This window comes from Pipistrellus hanaki, assembly GCF_964339955.1.
Source record: "Pipistrellus hanaki genome assembly, chromosome: 3".
Taxonomy (NCBI): domain Eukaryota; kingdom Metazoa; phylum Chordata; class Mammalia; order Chiroptera; family Vespertilionidae; genus Pipistrellus; species Pipistrellus hanaki.
In genome coordinates, this window is record NC_140505.1 from 134,022,990 (window position 1) to 134,036,153 (window position 13,164).

General features: G+C 47.4%; 1 protein-coding gene across 1 annotated transcript in view; it reads right to left on the reverse strand.

Annotated features, from left to right (window-relative positions):
• Nucleotides 1–5,551: 5,551 nt before the first annotated feature.
• The window catches only part of TBC1D30 (TBC1 domain family member 30), an 81,666-nt gene continuing 74,053 nt past the window's right edge, over nt 5,552–13,164 (reverse strand). Inside the window, 3 exon segments of the mRNA XM_084877579.1 lie at nt 5,552–6,555; nt 9,262–9,468; nt 12,583–12,722. Of these exon segments, the coding sequence (XP_084733705.1) occupies nt 5,792–6,555; nt 9,262–9,468; nt 12,583–12,722 (1,111 nt within the window). The 3' untranslated portion in view covers nt 5,552–5,791.

Genomic DNA, 13,164 nt, shown 5'->3' on the forward strand with positions numbered 1-13,164 from the left:
CTTCTGGTGTCAAAATCAGTGTGGCAGTCAGCTCACTGTCAGCACCTGGGAGGACGTCCACAGACCACAGGCCAATGGAATTGGATATAAAACACAGCTGCTGGTGAAAGGAGGCAGGAAAGCCCTGCAACCCAAGCTTACACCGACCCTCGTTCTCTGCTGCATGGGCCAAAGCTCAGTTGTGGCCAGCATCATTCCTGGAGTACACCCATTTCTCTGGGTCAATAGTAGACAATTGTTTTTCATTATTATTTTTCTTTTTTGTTTTGGAAGAGAACCAATTCAAGGGAGATTAAAGGTTCACTTGATAGAATTCCTTTTCTGAAATTGTTTTTTTTAAATCTGAAAATCCAATGGTTGTGTGTGATGTAATCATTATTTGTTATATTTATACTAGAGGCCCGATGCACGAGATCATGCATGGAGGGGGGGCTTGGGGGTCCCTCAGCCTGGCCTGCGCCCCCTTGCAATCTGGGACCCCTTGCTCCTAACCGCCCAGCTGCTCACTCCTTACTGCTTGGCTCGCCACTCCTTGGCACTGCCACGGAGGCAGGAGAGGCTCCTGTCACCGCCACTGTGCTGGTCAGCCGTGAACCCAGCTTCTGACTGAGCAGCACTCCCCCCGTGGGAGCGCACTGACCACCAGGGGGCAGCTCCTGCATTGAGCATCTGCCACCTGGTGGTCAGTGTGCATCATAGTGACTGGTCATTCCACCATAACGGTCGTTGGGCTTTTAGTAGCCTTATAGATCATTAAAGGTTGGATGGTAGTTGTTTCCTGGTAAGCTTTTGTTACAAACGTTGCAGACTGAGACTCTCTTATTAAATTTGTTTCATTTATTCTTTACTTTAGTGACCATTTAAGCTACTTAAGTGTAACTGGTCAATGATATCACAGTCACTATGTCCCTCCATGACACTCATACCCATGCACGAGGCACACTCAAGCGATGGTCCACTTCCTGTCTGAGGGGTTCCACAGTTGATCTCTGCGAGTTTTCAAAACGAGGCCAGAATTGGCTGCCTGGGACAGACTTCATCGGGTGCAGAGCTATGTTCTCCTCACATGGGCATCAACCACACAGGCTCTCTCCCTCCACCCCACAAGTTCCAGAAACATGAGAAGTTACTGTGTCTATCCAAACCCACAGAGGCTGGCACCGAAACCTCGATCCAGAGGCTGCAGTGGGAGGGACTGGGAAGGAAATGCTCACTTATTGGAAGTGAGCACCTAGCGATGATTCGCTTAGCACAGGAGTGCTGTGAAAACGCAAGCAGTGTGACGTGTGGCAATCATAACATAGGAACTTACTTTTATTAATATAAACAGGATACTGTGTGAAAGTTTCCCCACTCTTGAGTGAAGCTCATGCTAATCTCTAGATGTGTGTGTGTGTGTGTATGTCTATTTTACCTAGACTATCCCAGTCCCATTTCCATACCTATACGGATGTCTCTATACATATGGGTCCCAGTAACTCTGTACCGATTGTTCCCTCCACTTGGAATATCTTTCCCTCAAAGACCTGTGTGAGGAGCCGAGGCACATGGTGGTCCTGACTCGGGCTCTGTGCTCTCTACCCGGCTCCCTGTGACTCCCTCTTAGTCCCTATGTCAGTGGTACGCACTTTGCACGTGGGGCGGGAAGGAAGCCGAGCCCAGCAGGCGTGGCTCAGTGGTTGAGCATCAATTTGAACCAGGAAGTCAAGGTTTGATTTCCAGTTGGGACACATGCCCAGGTTGCAGGCTCAATCCCCAGTGGGAGGCATGCAGGAGGCAGCCGATCAGTGATTCTCATCACTGATGGTTCTATTTCTCTCCCCATCTCCCTTCCTCCCTAAAATAAAATTAATTTAAAAAAAATGTTTAAAGAAACCAACTTGTTGACTTATAAAAAAACAAACATCTTAGTGAGAAAAGAATAAAAAGATAATTTCTTAACCTGGTAAGTTACCTACCAGAAATTTCAGCGAACATCTTAGTGAATGGTTCCTTTAAGAGTCAGGAGTGAGAGGAATGCCTGGTATCACTGCTTCTATCAACAGTGCAGGCCTAGGACAAAAGAAACGTGCTCCCCTCCCAGAGGCAAAGAGAAGCAGGCATGCTCGCTCACTGCTCGCCTAAGTCCCACCTTTAAGGATGGCAATGCGGCAGTGTATGTACGTCTGAAAAAGGCGTACATTCTCTGACTGCAATCCTACGTCTATGAGCACGCCCTAGAAAGCAGCTGAGGATGTAGCCTTAGGATGCTCCAGTGCTCTCCACAATCAGAGACAACCTGTGTGACAGCAGGTGCTGGTTCTGTGAATTCTGGCATGGACACAGGTGAGCACACTAGTCACTGAAAATGATGCTGCACAAGAGCAATTCCTGGAAGGACCACCTAAACTAGTGTGCTCACCACACCTTTAATAGACACTGGTGTACACACACACACACACACACACACACATCAGAAAGACCAACACTAGGACATGGGTGATTCCTTGTGCTGTTTCCCTAATTCTTTTAGAGCGGATGTCACTTTTCTAACTAGGAAGCATATGTATTTACAACGCTGCCTCCTGTGGGGGTTGAGGGCAGCTGCTGTGTGCTCCATCACGGCTCTCTATCCATCCAGAATCCTCAGACCAGAAAGCTAAGTTGCATTCTTATTGTTCTACTTTATTAAAACAAAGAAAAATCTAAAGGTTAATCTTATACACGCACACACACTCTCCAGTGATCTCTTTGCTTACTCATATTGAGGAACCCTCTATTCTGCCAGGGGCTCAGCAGGCCATGGCCACCATGCAACCCGCATATTAGACTGGGGGATAGGGGGTGGGGTGGAGCTTACTGCGGTGTTTCCCTGGTTCACGTGACCAATGTGGGGGGCCTCCCAGCAGGGTTCTGTGCACTCGCAGACAGAAAACAGCACCCCAGCTACAACAATGAACGTCTTTATGCACATATCTTTGTAATCGACACAGTCTTTAGAACAGCGAGAGAGACAAAAATGGAATAGAATATCCCAATCAGTGACCACCCAGAGGTCGACATTACAAACTCGGTGTGTGTGGGTGGTCTGGGAGGACAGGTGTGGAGGGCCAGGGGAGCTCGTGCCCGTGCTGGCAGGTGCAGGCATCTCCGAGGATGAAGGAGCACTGCCCGGTGAGGGCTTTTGGGCTTGCATGGTGTCCAATACGAGAACGAGTCCATAGAGGTCTTTGTCCATGCTGTGTGGTCGAGGCTACTGCAGATTCTTTATATTCCAAAGTAGGAAGGCTTAGAAGCTCACCAATTCACAACGGAAAGTGAGTCCATGGTACAGTGCATGCACAGTATCGGAACAGAGAATGCTTCCACAGGAAATCTGTTAGTTTTTTACATCCTTGACAAGGTCATTTTTTTTTTCTTCAAAAGACTATTATGCTTTCAGTTATTCATTCATCCAACAAATGCTCATCCCACACAATGTGCTCTCTCATCCATCCCTTTCCTAGACCAGCCCTGGGCAACGGGCGTGTGCTGGGAACAGAGACAGCTGGGCCGCAGCCAGGGGCCTCCACACCACCACTGCCTTCCTGGGCCCCCACCGCAGGTTGCTGGGAGCTGCCTGACAGAGGAAAGAACAATTCTGTGCTGTCAGACATCCCTCAAGGGGAACAAGGCAGTCATTGGGGGCAAGGGGGTGGGGGGAGAGGAGGGAAGAATCTGAGGTGGAATCATTCTTTTCTGTACAGTTGAACAGGTGGAAGGAAATCGTGTCATTTGCTTCACTTTGGGAAACGCAGTGGGTCTCCGTTTCCGGGTGGGTTGCAAAGTCAGCCCAACCCTCCACCTTCCCCCCTCACCCCCACACTCCCCCCAACAAGACACAGGCTGTAGGCTTGGCGGCTTTTTAAGAAGCTACCTGCTAACTTCAAGCGGCACAGATTTCAAGCAAAACTGCAGTATCTTATCAGTCATGTTTTCCATCTTCCATTCATCGGGGGGTCAAAATACCGGAAAAGGGATAAAGTGGCTTTTTCTTGCTATATATGTCATTCTTGTGTTTCCTGTTCAAAAAAGCCCACACCACCACATTTCCTATTTTATTATAAAAACATGTACCTCTCCTAGGAAAAGCCTTGTCTAAAACTACAGCTTTGGTTTCAGAATTAGCGACCCAACTAGCTCAGATAAGAGTGGCTGCCTCAGCACTATGCCTGCCAGCACGGCCATGGTCTTCCAAGACAAGGAAAGATGCTGAGTCTGTTCTCCTGATGCTGGGAGAAGGGGACCGAGGAGTGAGCCTTTGGTTTAGCCAAATGAGAGCTGCACGTGGCATGTTTTAAAATGCACTAACTGTTGAGGTCAAAGGGGTCGAGGTGGTTTAGTAAAACCACCGCAGGGCTGTCCCTGCCTGGAGGAGGGCCCTTGGGAGTCAGGAGAGCGTGCAGTGTATGGCTTCCCAGTGGTGGTGTGTAGAACCTTTGTAGCCAGCGCATCTGCATGGAAAGAGCATGAAACCCGGCTGCTGCACTGGAGGAACCGTGGCCATGTCACCCTGAAGAGGGGCAGTATTTACCTGGCGTATCTGAGGGGCTACTTCACTGCTCGGTGGCTGAGTTCCCATTGCAGAGTGGCAACAGCAGGTCCCTCTCTGACCTGCTGGGACCAGGGAGGAGTGGGTGAGAGAGCTGGAAAGCACTGGCCCTTCTCCAGAGAAAGGTAGTGTTCAAGGAACAAAGTATTCCAAGCATTCCAGTCAAAAGCAGCACAAAATTCAAGTAACAGCCTCTGCATCTGCCGCGAGAGCTGGCAGGGGAGTGAGCTGTACAGCGGACGTGGGACAAGCTGCCCATACAGCCCATCATGTCACCCCACCACGGAGGACCACCACGCTCCTAAGAGTAGAAAATGGGCCTTGGGGAAAGCTTAGGGGACTTAGCAAGCTGTTGTGAGCAGTAGTCGAGTGCCTACCCCATCTGTGTTCTCTGCGTTAAGATCTTCAAGTTAGCCATCAACCTAAATTTCAACAGATGAAAGTTTCCTTCATTTTGCAGCTAGAGATACTAGTAGAAAGGGAGGGAAAGGCTATCTGGAGTTTTCTCCTGCTCTTTAGCATAAGAATCAAAAACATCTTGAGACTGGCTGAAAGCAACAACTGAAGGAAAACTCACACATACAAACATGCCCTTCCCCCATAGGGCATGAAGAGGGAAATCAGGAAGTTTTTTGCTACTAAGAAACTTACTTTCTGCTGAAACCGGTTTGGCTCAGTGGACAGAGCCTCGGCTTGGCGGCTAGGTTCCGGGCACATCCCCAGTAGGTGTGTGCAGGCGGCAGCTGATTGATATTTCTAACTCTCTACCCCTCTCCCTTCCTCTCTGTAAAAAAAGTCAATAAAATATATTTTTAAAAAAGAAACTTACTTTCTCTTTACAGTTTCTGTTCTAGCAAGCTAGTGGTGCATGCGTGCGTATTAACACCCAAGGGACCCTGAAGGCCCCAGGACAGGAAGAAGGAAGAGGGACTAACAAGTCTAGGTACACAGTCTTTTCGAAACAGCTGACAAAAGTGGGAAGACTTCGCATTTTAAAACCACCGTTATTTATTTCGCCACCAAGAATCCATGTACCGGTCATCAGTGGATGGACAGACACCCCTCACCTCGCTCCCATAGTGAATCTTCCCATTCCATCTCCGAGCCCATCTATCTGTTTTCACCGGGCAGTTGCTGTTCTTCCGGCGCCATTGAGGGGGAACCCCTGCTCCGCCATGAAAAGGGATGAAAAGGGGGGCCTAGGCGCGGGGTTTTGGGGAGTCACCGCTTCTTGGTGCCGCCTCCCCCGGCGGCGGCGGCGGTGCTGAGGCTGTGGCTCAGGTGCGGGAAGCGCACAGCCGGGGTCCGCTCCGTGGGGCCGTACAGCCCCAGGTTCCTGGCGGCCGCAGACTTGCGCAGCGGCTTGACGCTGGGGAAGGGGCTGAAGATAGGGGTTTTGGGGCGGCCGCTGTGGGGGGGTTTGCCAGCGGCCCTGTCCTCCCCGGGCGCCTCGGGCAGCTCCGGGAGGTGCCGCTGGCAGGGCGGGTGCCGCGTGGGCTCCGCGTGGGCAGCGGCTTCCCTCTGGCTCAGTTCCAAGGCTTCCAACTTCACCTGCACCTCCGACACATCGGCCTCCCCGAAGGCGGGCTCGGGGGACCGGCCCTCGATGGTGCGCCCGGCGCTGCCCTCCGCGCCGCCGCCTGCGCCTTCGCCCGCAGGGGACGCGCTGGGCTCGGAGGCCCCCGGGCGGCCCTCGCTCGGCTCCTCGATCAGCCCCACGGTGTCCCCGCAGCCCGGCTGGCCCCGGGCCCTCGGCAGGGCCTTCTTGTGGACTCGGATGTGCGTTCGCCACGGGGAGTTGAGCTTGGTCCGGAGGTCTTCGCAGGGCCCCGGGGATGCTTTGCCCCCCGCGTGGCCGGGCATGTGGATGACGGCGTTCCTGGCGGCTCGATTGGACATTTTCATCTTCTTTCCCAAAAGGAGGTGATTGATCACTGGGGAGTTGTTCACCTGAGACGGGAGGAGGCTGGTCACCGGCCCTTTGTCTGAAAGAAACATCGGAAGGAAGCGGGTGAGAGACGTGCCCTCAAGTCACCGGGTCCCAGCCTGTCCCCAGCCCTGCCCACGCGGTTTGGTTCCCAGGCGCTGGGAGCATGTGACTGCAGACGCAGAAACTGAATTCCAACCGGGGCGCTGTTCCCTCCTCTCTAAAGAGGTGGAGAGAAGGGGCCGAGGTCATAGAAAGGAACAGAGACTGACCCCTCGTGACTAGGTAGAGGCCTAATGATTTGGGGGTGAGGGGAGCTTTTGTCTCTGAGGCACAACCTCACAGGTCTTCTATCCAGAAAACGTTGAAGATTTTTTAAAACATAGTAAGTCCAACAGGGGTTATCAGTTGACTTCTGGCAGGCAAAGAACATACTGCGTATGACTAATGTGGGAGAGAGCAGGGTGAGAGGAAAACTACTTGCCCCCAATTTCTCCATAAAAACAAGCTATCAAGTCTGAAACACTTCAACTTCTTGCCCTCTGTAACCTAGGAGGCTGGTACCCCAACCAACTTCCTTCCCTCCTTCCGTTAAGTCTCAGAAACTACGGTCTTTGGCTTCTAGCTCAAGATCAGTCTGCACCGGAGCTGCTAATCCTGTCCTCCACCACCTCCTCTAAAACCTTCCTTTCCACATGTGAGCCCCACCAGGCAGCACTGGCACCCACCGCTTGTTGAAAATGCATAACCTGAGCCCCACCCAAACCTACAGAAACACGCTCTTCCTTTTCACAGACCCCCAGCTGGACCCTATGCACAGGAGAGTTTGAGGAGCAATGCTTTAGAACAGTGGTCAGCAAACTGCGGCTTGCAAGCCACATGCGGCTCTTTGGCCCCTCTAGTGTGACTCTTCCACAAAATGCCACGTGCGGGCACGCACGTACATGCAGTTGAAACTTTGTGGCTCATGCGCAGAAGGTTTTCGGCTCTCAAAAGAAATTTCAATCATTGTACTGTTGATATTTGGCTCTGTTGACTAATGAGTTTGCCGACCACTGCCCTAGAACAATCTCTCCCTAAAATGAGCCACATAAACCATGATCCAGAGTAAGGGTTGGCAAACTTTTACTGTGCAGGGCCAGATTACAAATATTTTAGTCATGGTAGTGTAAAGTCAGTCACAGACAGTGTGTAAACAATGGTCATGCCTGTATTCCAGGAAAACTTTATTTACACAAACAGGCAACAAGCAGGGTTTGGCCTGCAGACCATAGTCTGCTGACCCCTGACTAGAGAACGAGGCGCTGGGCTGAGTCAGCACAGAATCACCCGACGATTCACACAGTTCGATTGAAAAAGGACTTTACAAAGAATTAGAACGAATGGATCCCAGCCCTGTCTGGACCACTCACTATCACTATATCATCTCTGACGACTGAGAAGTCCTCATGAGTCACCACTTCCTCATCTTCTAAACGGATATGAGATACCTGTTCCTTGCCTTCCTCATAGACTCCCCTCAAGGACAACATGAGGATGTGTATGTACCAATGCTTTGAAAACTGCAGAGCTGCAGTTGCTCGTTTCTTCTGTGATTAATGTGTGATTCAGGATAAAGTACAAATCTTCAGGTAGTCACCTACTGTAGGAAGCAGCTATAGGGTCAAGCCTCAGACTGACCTGTGGCAGGGCCACCAACAAGCCTCAGCTTGGAGGGCAGAGCCCTCCTGGCACAATTAAGCCTGACCTTATAGTCCTCCCTTGCTCCTTCCTAGGTAGTTAATGGGCTGTGGGAGGTGCAGCAAGTGCTGCCAAAACAAGTCAAACCCACAAGAACATTTTAAACATGTTGACCACTTCCCTTTTTTTGCTTTGTGTGCTCTGACTATAAAATAAAGCTTCTATTTTCAGGCTGTGTCTGTGTCAGAGATCCACCTAGCCCCAGCTGTATTCTCTTTGTCTGTCTTCTTTAATCCTTTGCCGCCCCTCCTAAGGCTCACCGAACCTGGCCATGCTGACTGCGGCACAGCCTACCCTTCCTGAGAAGGAGGAGCTAAATTCAGTTTTGGGTCAAGATCAGTCACATGCTCCCAAGCCTCTTAAAAACATGTCAAATTTATACATTGGTATATTCTGGACAGGAATCATTTTCATTCAAATTTCACCGAGAACAAGACAAACCAATTCCAAAATCAGCGTATATTAAACAACAAAGCAGATTATTGCTCCCTGGGATTTGGGGAATTAAAAAGAAAAGAAGCCTGACAATCCTGGGAAAAGAGCATTTCCAACTGCATTACCGTGTGTTTTCAGCAGAGTCAGGCGTGGGGGCAGCCTTTCCCTTTTCTCAGATTACATAACCCTTTATTATAACCATTTAAATGACCAATCGGTAGCTCGATTTAGTCATGTACAGATCGCAAAGTTCTATTTCTCAATGCCTGGAATTTGAGAGGCAACAGCTCCAAAATGTCTCAAGTCCAAGGATTGCTTGGCTTTGCAACACTGTGATCATTTGTAAACCCCTCTCCAGAAGCACACAGAGTGAAGATGTGTTCAATACCATCAGCTTCCCGGTCCTTGTCTTCCGTAGAGCCTGATAAAATAAAATTTTAAAAATGAGATGCTAAATGTGCCATCACCCATGCCAGCTGAGTTTCTGGATGCTGAGCTGCAGTGAGCAGCTGCCGTGAGACCAGAGCAGGACGTGCTCTCCCTTACCAGGCTGGCACAGAGTTGAAGTTGATTCGAAGAAGCCCATTACCTGCTCTGATATACACCTGATGAACCTGCTGCTGCTGCTTCCTTTTAATCCGAGAATACTGCCGCTTCAGCGCGTTGATGTCCGTGGTCATGCGCTCCATCATCATGCTGTTGAAAGCAGCGTGGTACTCACTGCGGCAGGAATTGATGGCTCCCGGACTCAGCTCCGCAATGTTGTTAGACCTCAGACTCTGCTCTTCGTGGGGTTCTGTACTCGCAGCAGCAGAGACAAGGAGAGGTGACAGTGGAGGAGAAAGGGACAAAAGGGCAATTGATTCCACTGTAACCAGAGTGGTATCACAACTTCCAGAAAATTCTAAACCATACACACACAAAAATGTACATGCCTAATCCAGTTTGGCTCAGTGGATAGAGCGTCAGCCTGCCGACTGAAAGGTCCCAGGTTCGATTCCGGTCAATGGCATGTACCTTGGTTGCGGGCACATCCCCAGTAGGGGGTGTACAAGAGGCAGCTGATTGATGATTCTCCCTCATCGATGTTTCTAACTCTCTATCCCTCTCTCTTCCTCTCTGTAAAAAAAAAAAAAAAAAAGCAATAAAATATATTAATTAAAAAAATGTACACTAGAATTTGTCTAGTGCTTGTTTTTGAATCAGTCCTGAAGAGACTTCTGCATTTTCTTCTTAGCTTAATTGTGGGTCTGAAATGAGCTGTCTGGGTTCATAGTTTTATGTTATTACCACTTTGTTTATTATACAGACATAAGATCAATTTTTTCCAGATAAAAGTCACTGTTATTTTCGAAAATGCCCTCAGAAAAATGTAATTGCAGATGTCAAGTCATTGTACAGATGTCCACATAAATGAGTGAGGATTTATAAGGGACTTGTAGTTTGTAGTGTTTAATCAGCCATTAAAGGTAAGATTTTAGCCCTGGCTGGTACAGCTCAGTTGGTTGGTGCATCATCCCATACACTGAAAGGTTGTGGGTTCGACTCCTAATCAGAACACATACCCAGACTATGGGTTTGATCCCTGTTTAAGGCACTTGTGAGAGGCCACTAACTGATGCTTCTCTCTCACATCAATGCTTCGCTGTCTCCCTTTTCCCCTCTCTCTAAAATCAATAAAACATATCCATGGGTAAGGATTTTTTTTTAAGTAAGTTTTTAAGTTAAAAATACATTCTATGAAATGATCAAGACTTTGAATCACTCTATCCCTACTAATGCATGTTTTTATTTGTTTAACAACCATTTCCTGACCATACACTTATGTGTGTTATGTCCGTTGTGGTTTCTGCTCCCAGGACACCTACACCCAGCAGGGTTGTCCCTTAAATAAAACGGAGATTACATCAAGAGAGAGAAACAAGCACTGTGCGGAAGCACGCTTCTAGACTGCACAGCCGAGGGGGGCAGACCCGGGCTCCTCAGCACAATGTGCACAGCTGGCCAGGGGACGAGCTGAAATAGAACCCTCAGTAGGGATCCGACCATCCTAACAGCCACTGAAAGTGTTAGAGTGCTAAACATCTGGCTACTTACTTCCTTTTTTCCCTGAGACACATGTTCGAGGAAAAGGAAATTAAAAGGGGATCTGCACATCTGAATTTAAGTAAAACCAACAAACAGAGGAATGATAAAAGAGGAGACCATGGTCAGGTCATCCTGGGCACAGACCTGCACAGAAAGAAAAACAGGGAGGGGGGGGGGGAGGAGGAGGGGGCACAGAGCCAGTCTTCAGAAATGCAGATTCAAAAATGTTAGAATTAAGTTCCGCATTGATCCCGTAGCTAGAAACCAAAAGCTGAAATCCAGGCAACAAGAGGGAGGGTGGAAGGCATTATGAAATCAATGGGGCTCTTGTTGGGTTCACAGTTTTAAAAGCCTTTTAAAAAGGTGAGAGGAAAATGCATACCAAAGACATTACATACAAAAAGTATGAACCCAAACCATGAAACAGGTCAAAACTCAAAACAAGATAAGGCTTAGGGAAAACACTCATACTAGCACTAGGAAAAAGACGAAGAAGTAAAAGCAATGATGAGATGATGAGGAAGAGGAGGAAAATGAAGAAAAACAAGATAAAGATGAAGAAGAAAACTAAGCAAGAAGAACAAAAATGAGAAGACAGTCACATGACTTTGAGAAGGTTCAAGGTAAAGTTAGCAGATAACAAAGAGAATGCAAGGGTGTCTGACATCGATCTTGTCACTGTGCCCTTTTAGCAAGGAGAATGGTCTTCAAACTAGAAAATGTAGAATGAATATCCTCAAGGAAGAGCTGCCACTCAGAATGGGAAAGAACCAAGTGAGAGCACCATGAACTGCTTCAAAAGAGTTCATTATCAAGAATGTCTAGACCACAGGAAGCTTATCCTGCACAAAAAAAAAATATATAGATGGCATTCTGTTCAGAGCACCGCATTTTAAAAGGGACTCTGCCACACTGCGGGACATTTAGCAGTGAATTTTTAAATACTATTCAAAGTTCTGAAAATCATATCTTATGAGAAATGCTTAAAGAAATTCTGACCTTGGGCCATGAAGAAAACTTTTGGAGATGTGATGGTTGTCCTCAAAAAACCGAAGAGCCATCCAGTCAAAGAGGGAGCGGACTCATTCTGTTTTGTCCCAAAGAGATGAACTATTAATAGAACTCGTAGGCAGAGATTATCTCTCTGAAACTAGAAACCATGGGCTAAGTGGAGGAACCCAGAAGAATGCCTTATGAGATGAGTTTCTTATCTCTCAAATTGAAGGAGAGGCCACAATAATGTTTTAGATTCAGAGGGTACTTCTCTATGGAAGAGGAGCCAGTCTAGAAAGAATTCAATTTAAACTCAAACACAAGGTAGCAAGCAACTATTACATCCCAGGCTCTATGCTAAGGAACTGAATCAGACAAGTACCGGGCAAAAGTCATCATAAAAAAAAGAAGAAATATATATTATGCATGCAACCCATAACACAGAGAAATCCTAATAAATGAGAAAAGTACTTAGAAGATATATATATATATATATATATATATATATATATGTTCCCCCCCCCCCCCCCCCAGGAAGGTCCCTTCAGGGAGGGAGAGAGAGAATTGATAGGCTGCTTCCTGCATGCCCCACATTGGGGATCAAACCAACAAAACTGAGTATATGCCCTGACCGGGAATTGAACCTTGACCTCCTGGTTCATAGGTCAACACTCAACCACTGAGCCACAACAGCTGATCCAGAAAAGATACTTTTAACAAAGACCTTCAATAGGGGTAACCAGCTCAGGAAATAAATAGGCAGTTATAGGATACAGTAATAGTGAACTAACACATTGTGATAATCTAAATAGAGAGCCACCTTTTTTACCTTTAATTTGTTTTTGGTACTTCTGCAGTTCAGGTGCCAGGAGCCCACTGAAAGGTCCAAGACACCCCACAGCATTAGCAATAGTATCTTCATCATCTGGGTCATTCTCTTCATCACTGTCTCTGATCCTACCATGTCGTCTTGGAAAACATAACAGAAAAAAATATTCAAAGAAAATACTGGCATTTTTAAAAAAATATAAGTAACACAGTCACATGATTTAAATGACATATATATATATATATATATAGTCATATGTATGACTAAAACCAAAACAGAACAAAATAGAACCCCCATAAGCAGACACAAAAATATTCATGGAAAAATATTTGTAATTGATCTCTCTCATAAAGTTTCTAGAAATTAATACAGAATGACCACCCAACTGAAAAATGATGGAATATAATATATAAGTCTCTTATCCCTATCCAATTTCTGCCCAGCTGTTCTACCTAATCCCTACAGGTGATGCAGGACTAACTTCTTATTTAGTCTTTAGTTTTTTTATGCATGGATAAGCAGATATGACTATACTAGAGCAGTGTTTCCCAACCTTCTCTCATGATGAGAATCACCTGGTGG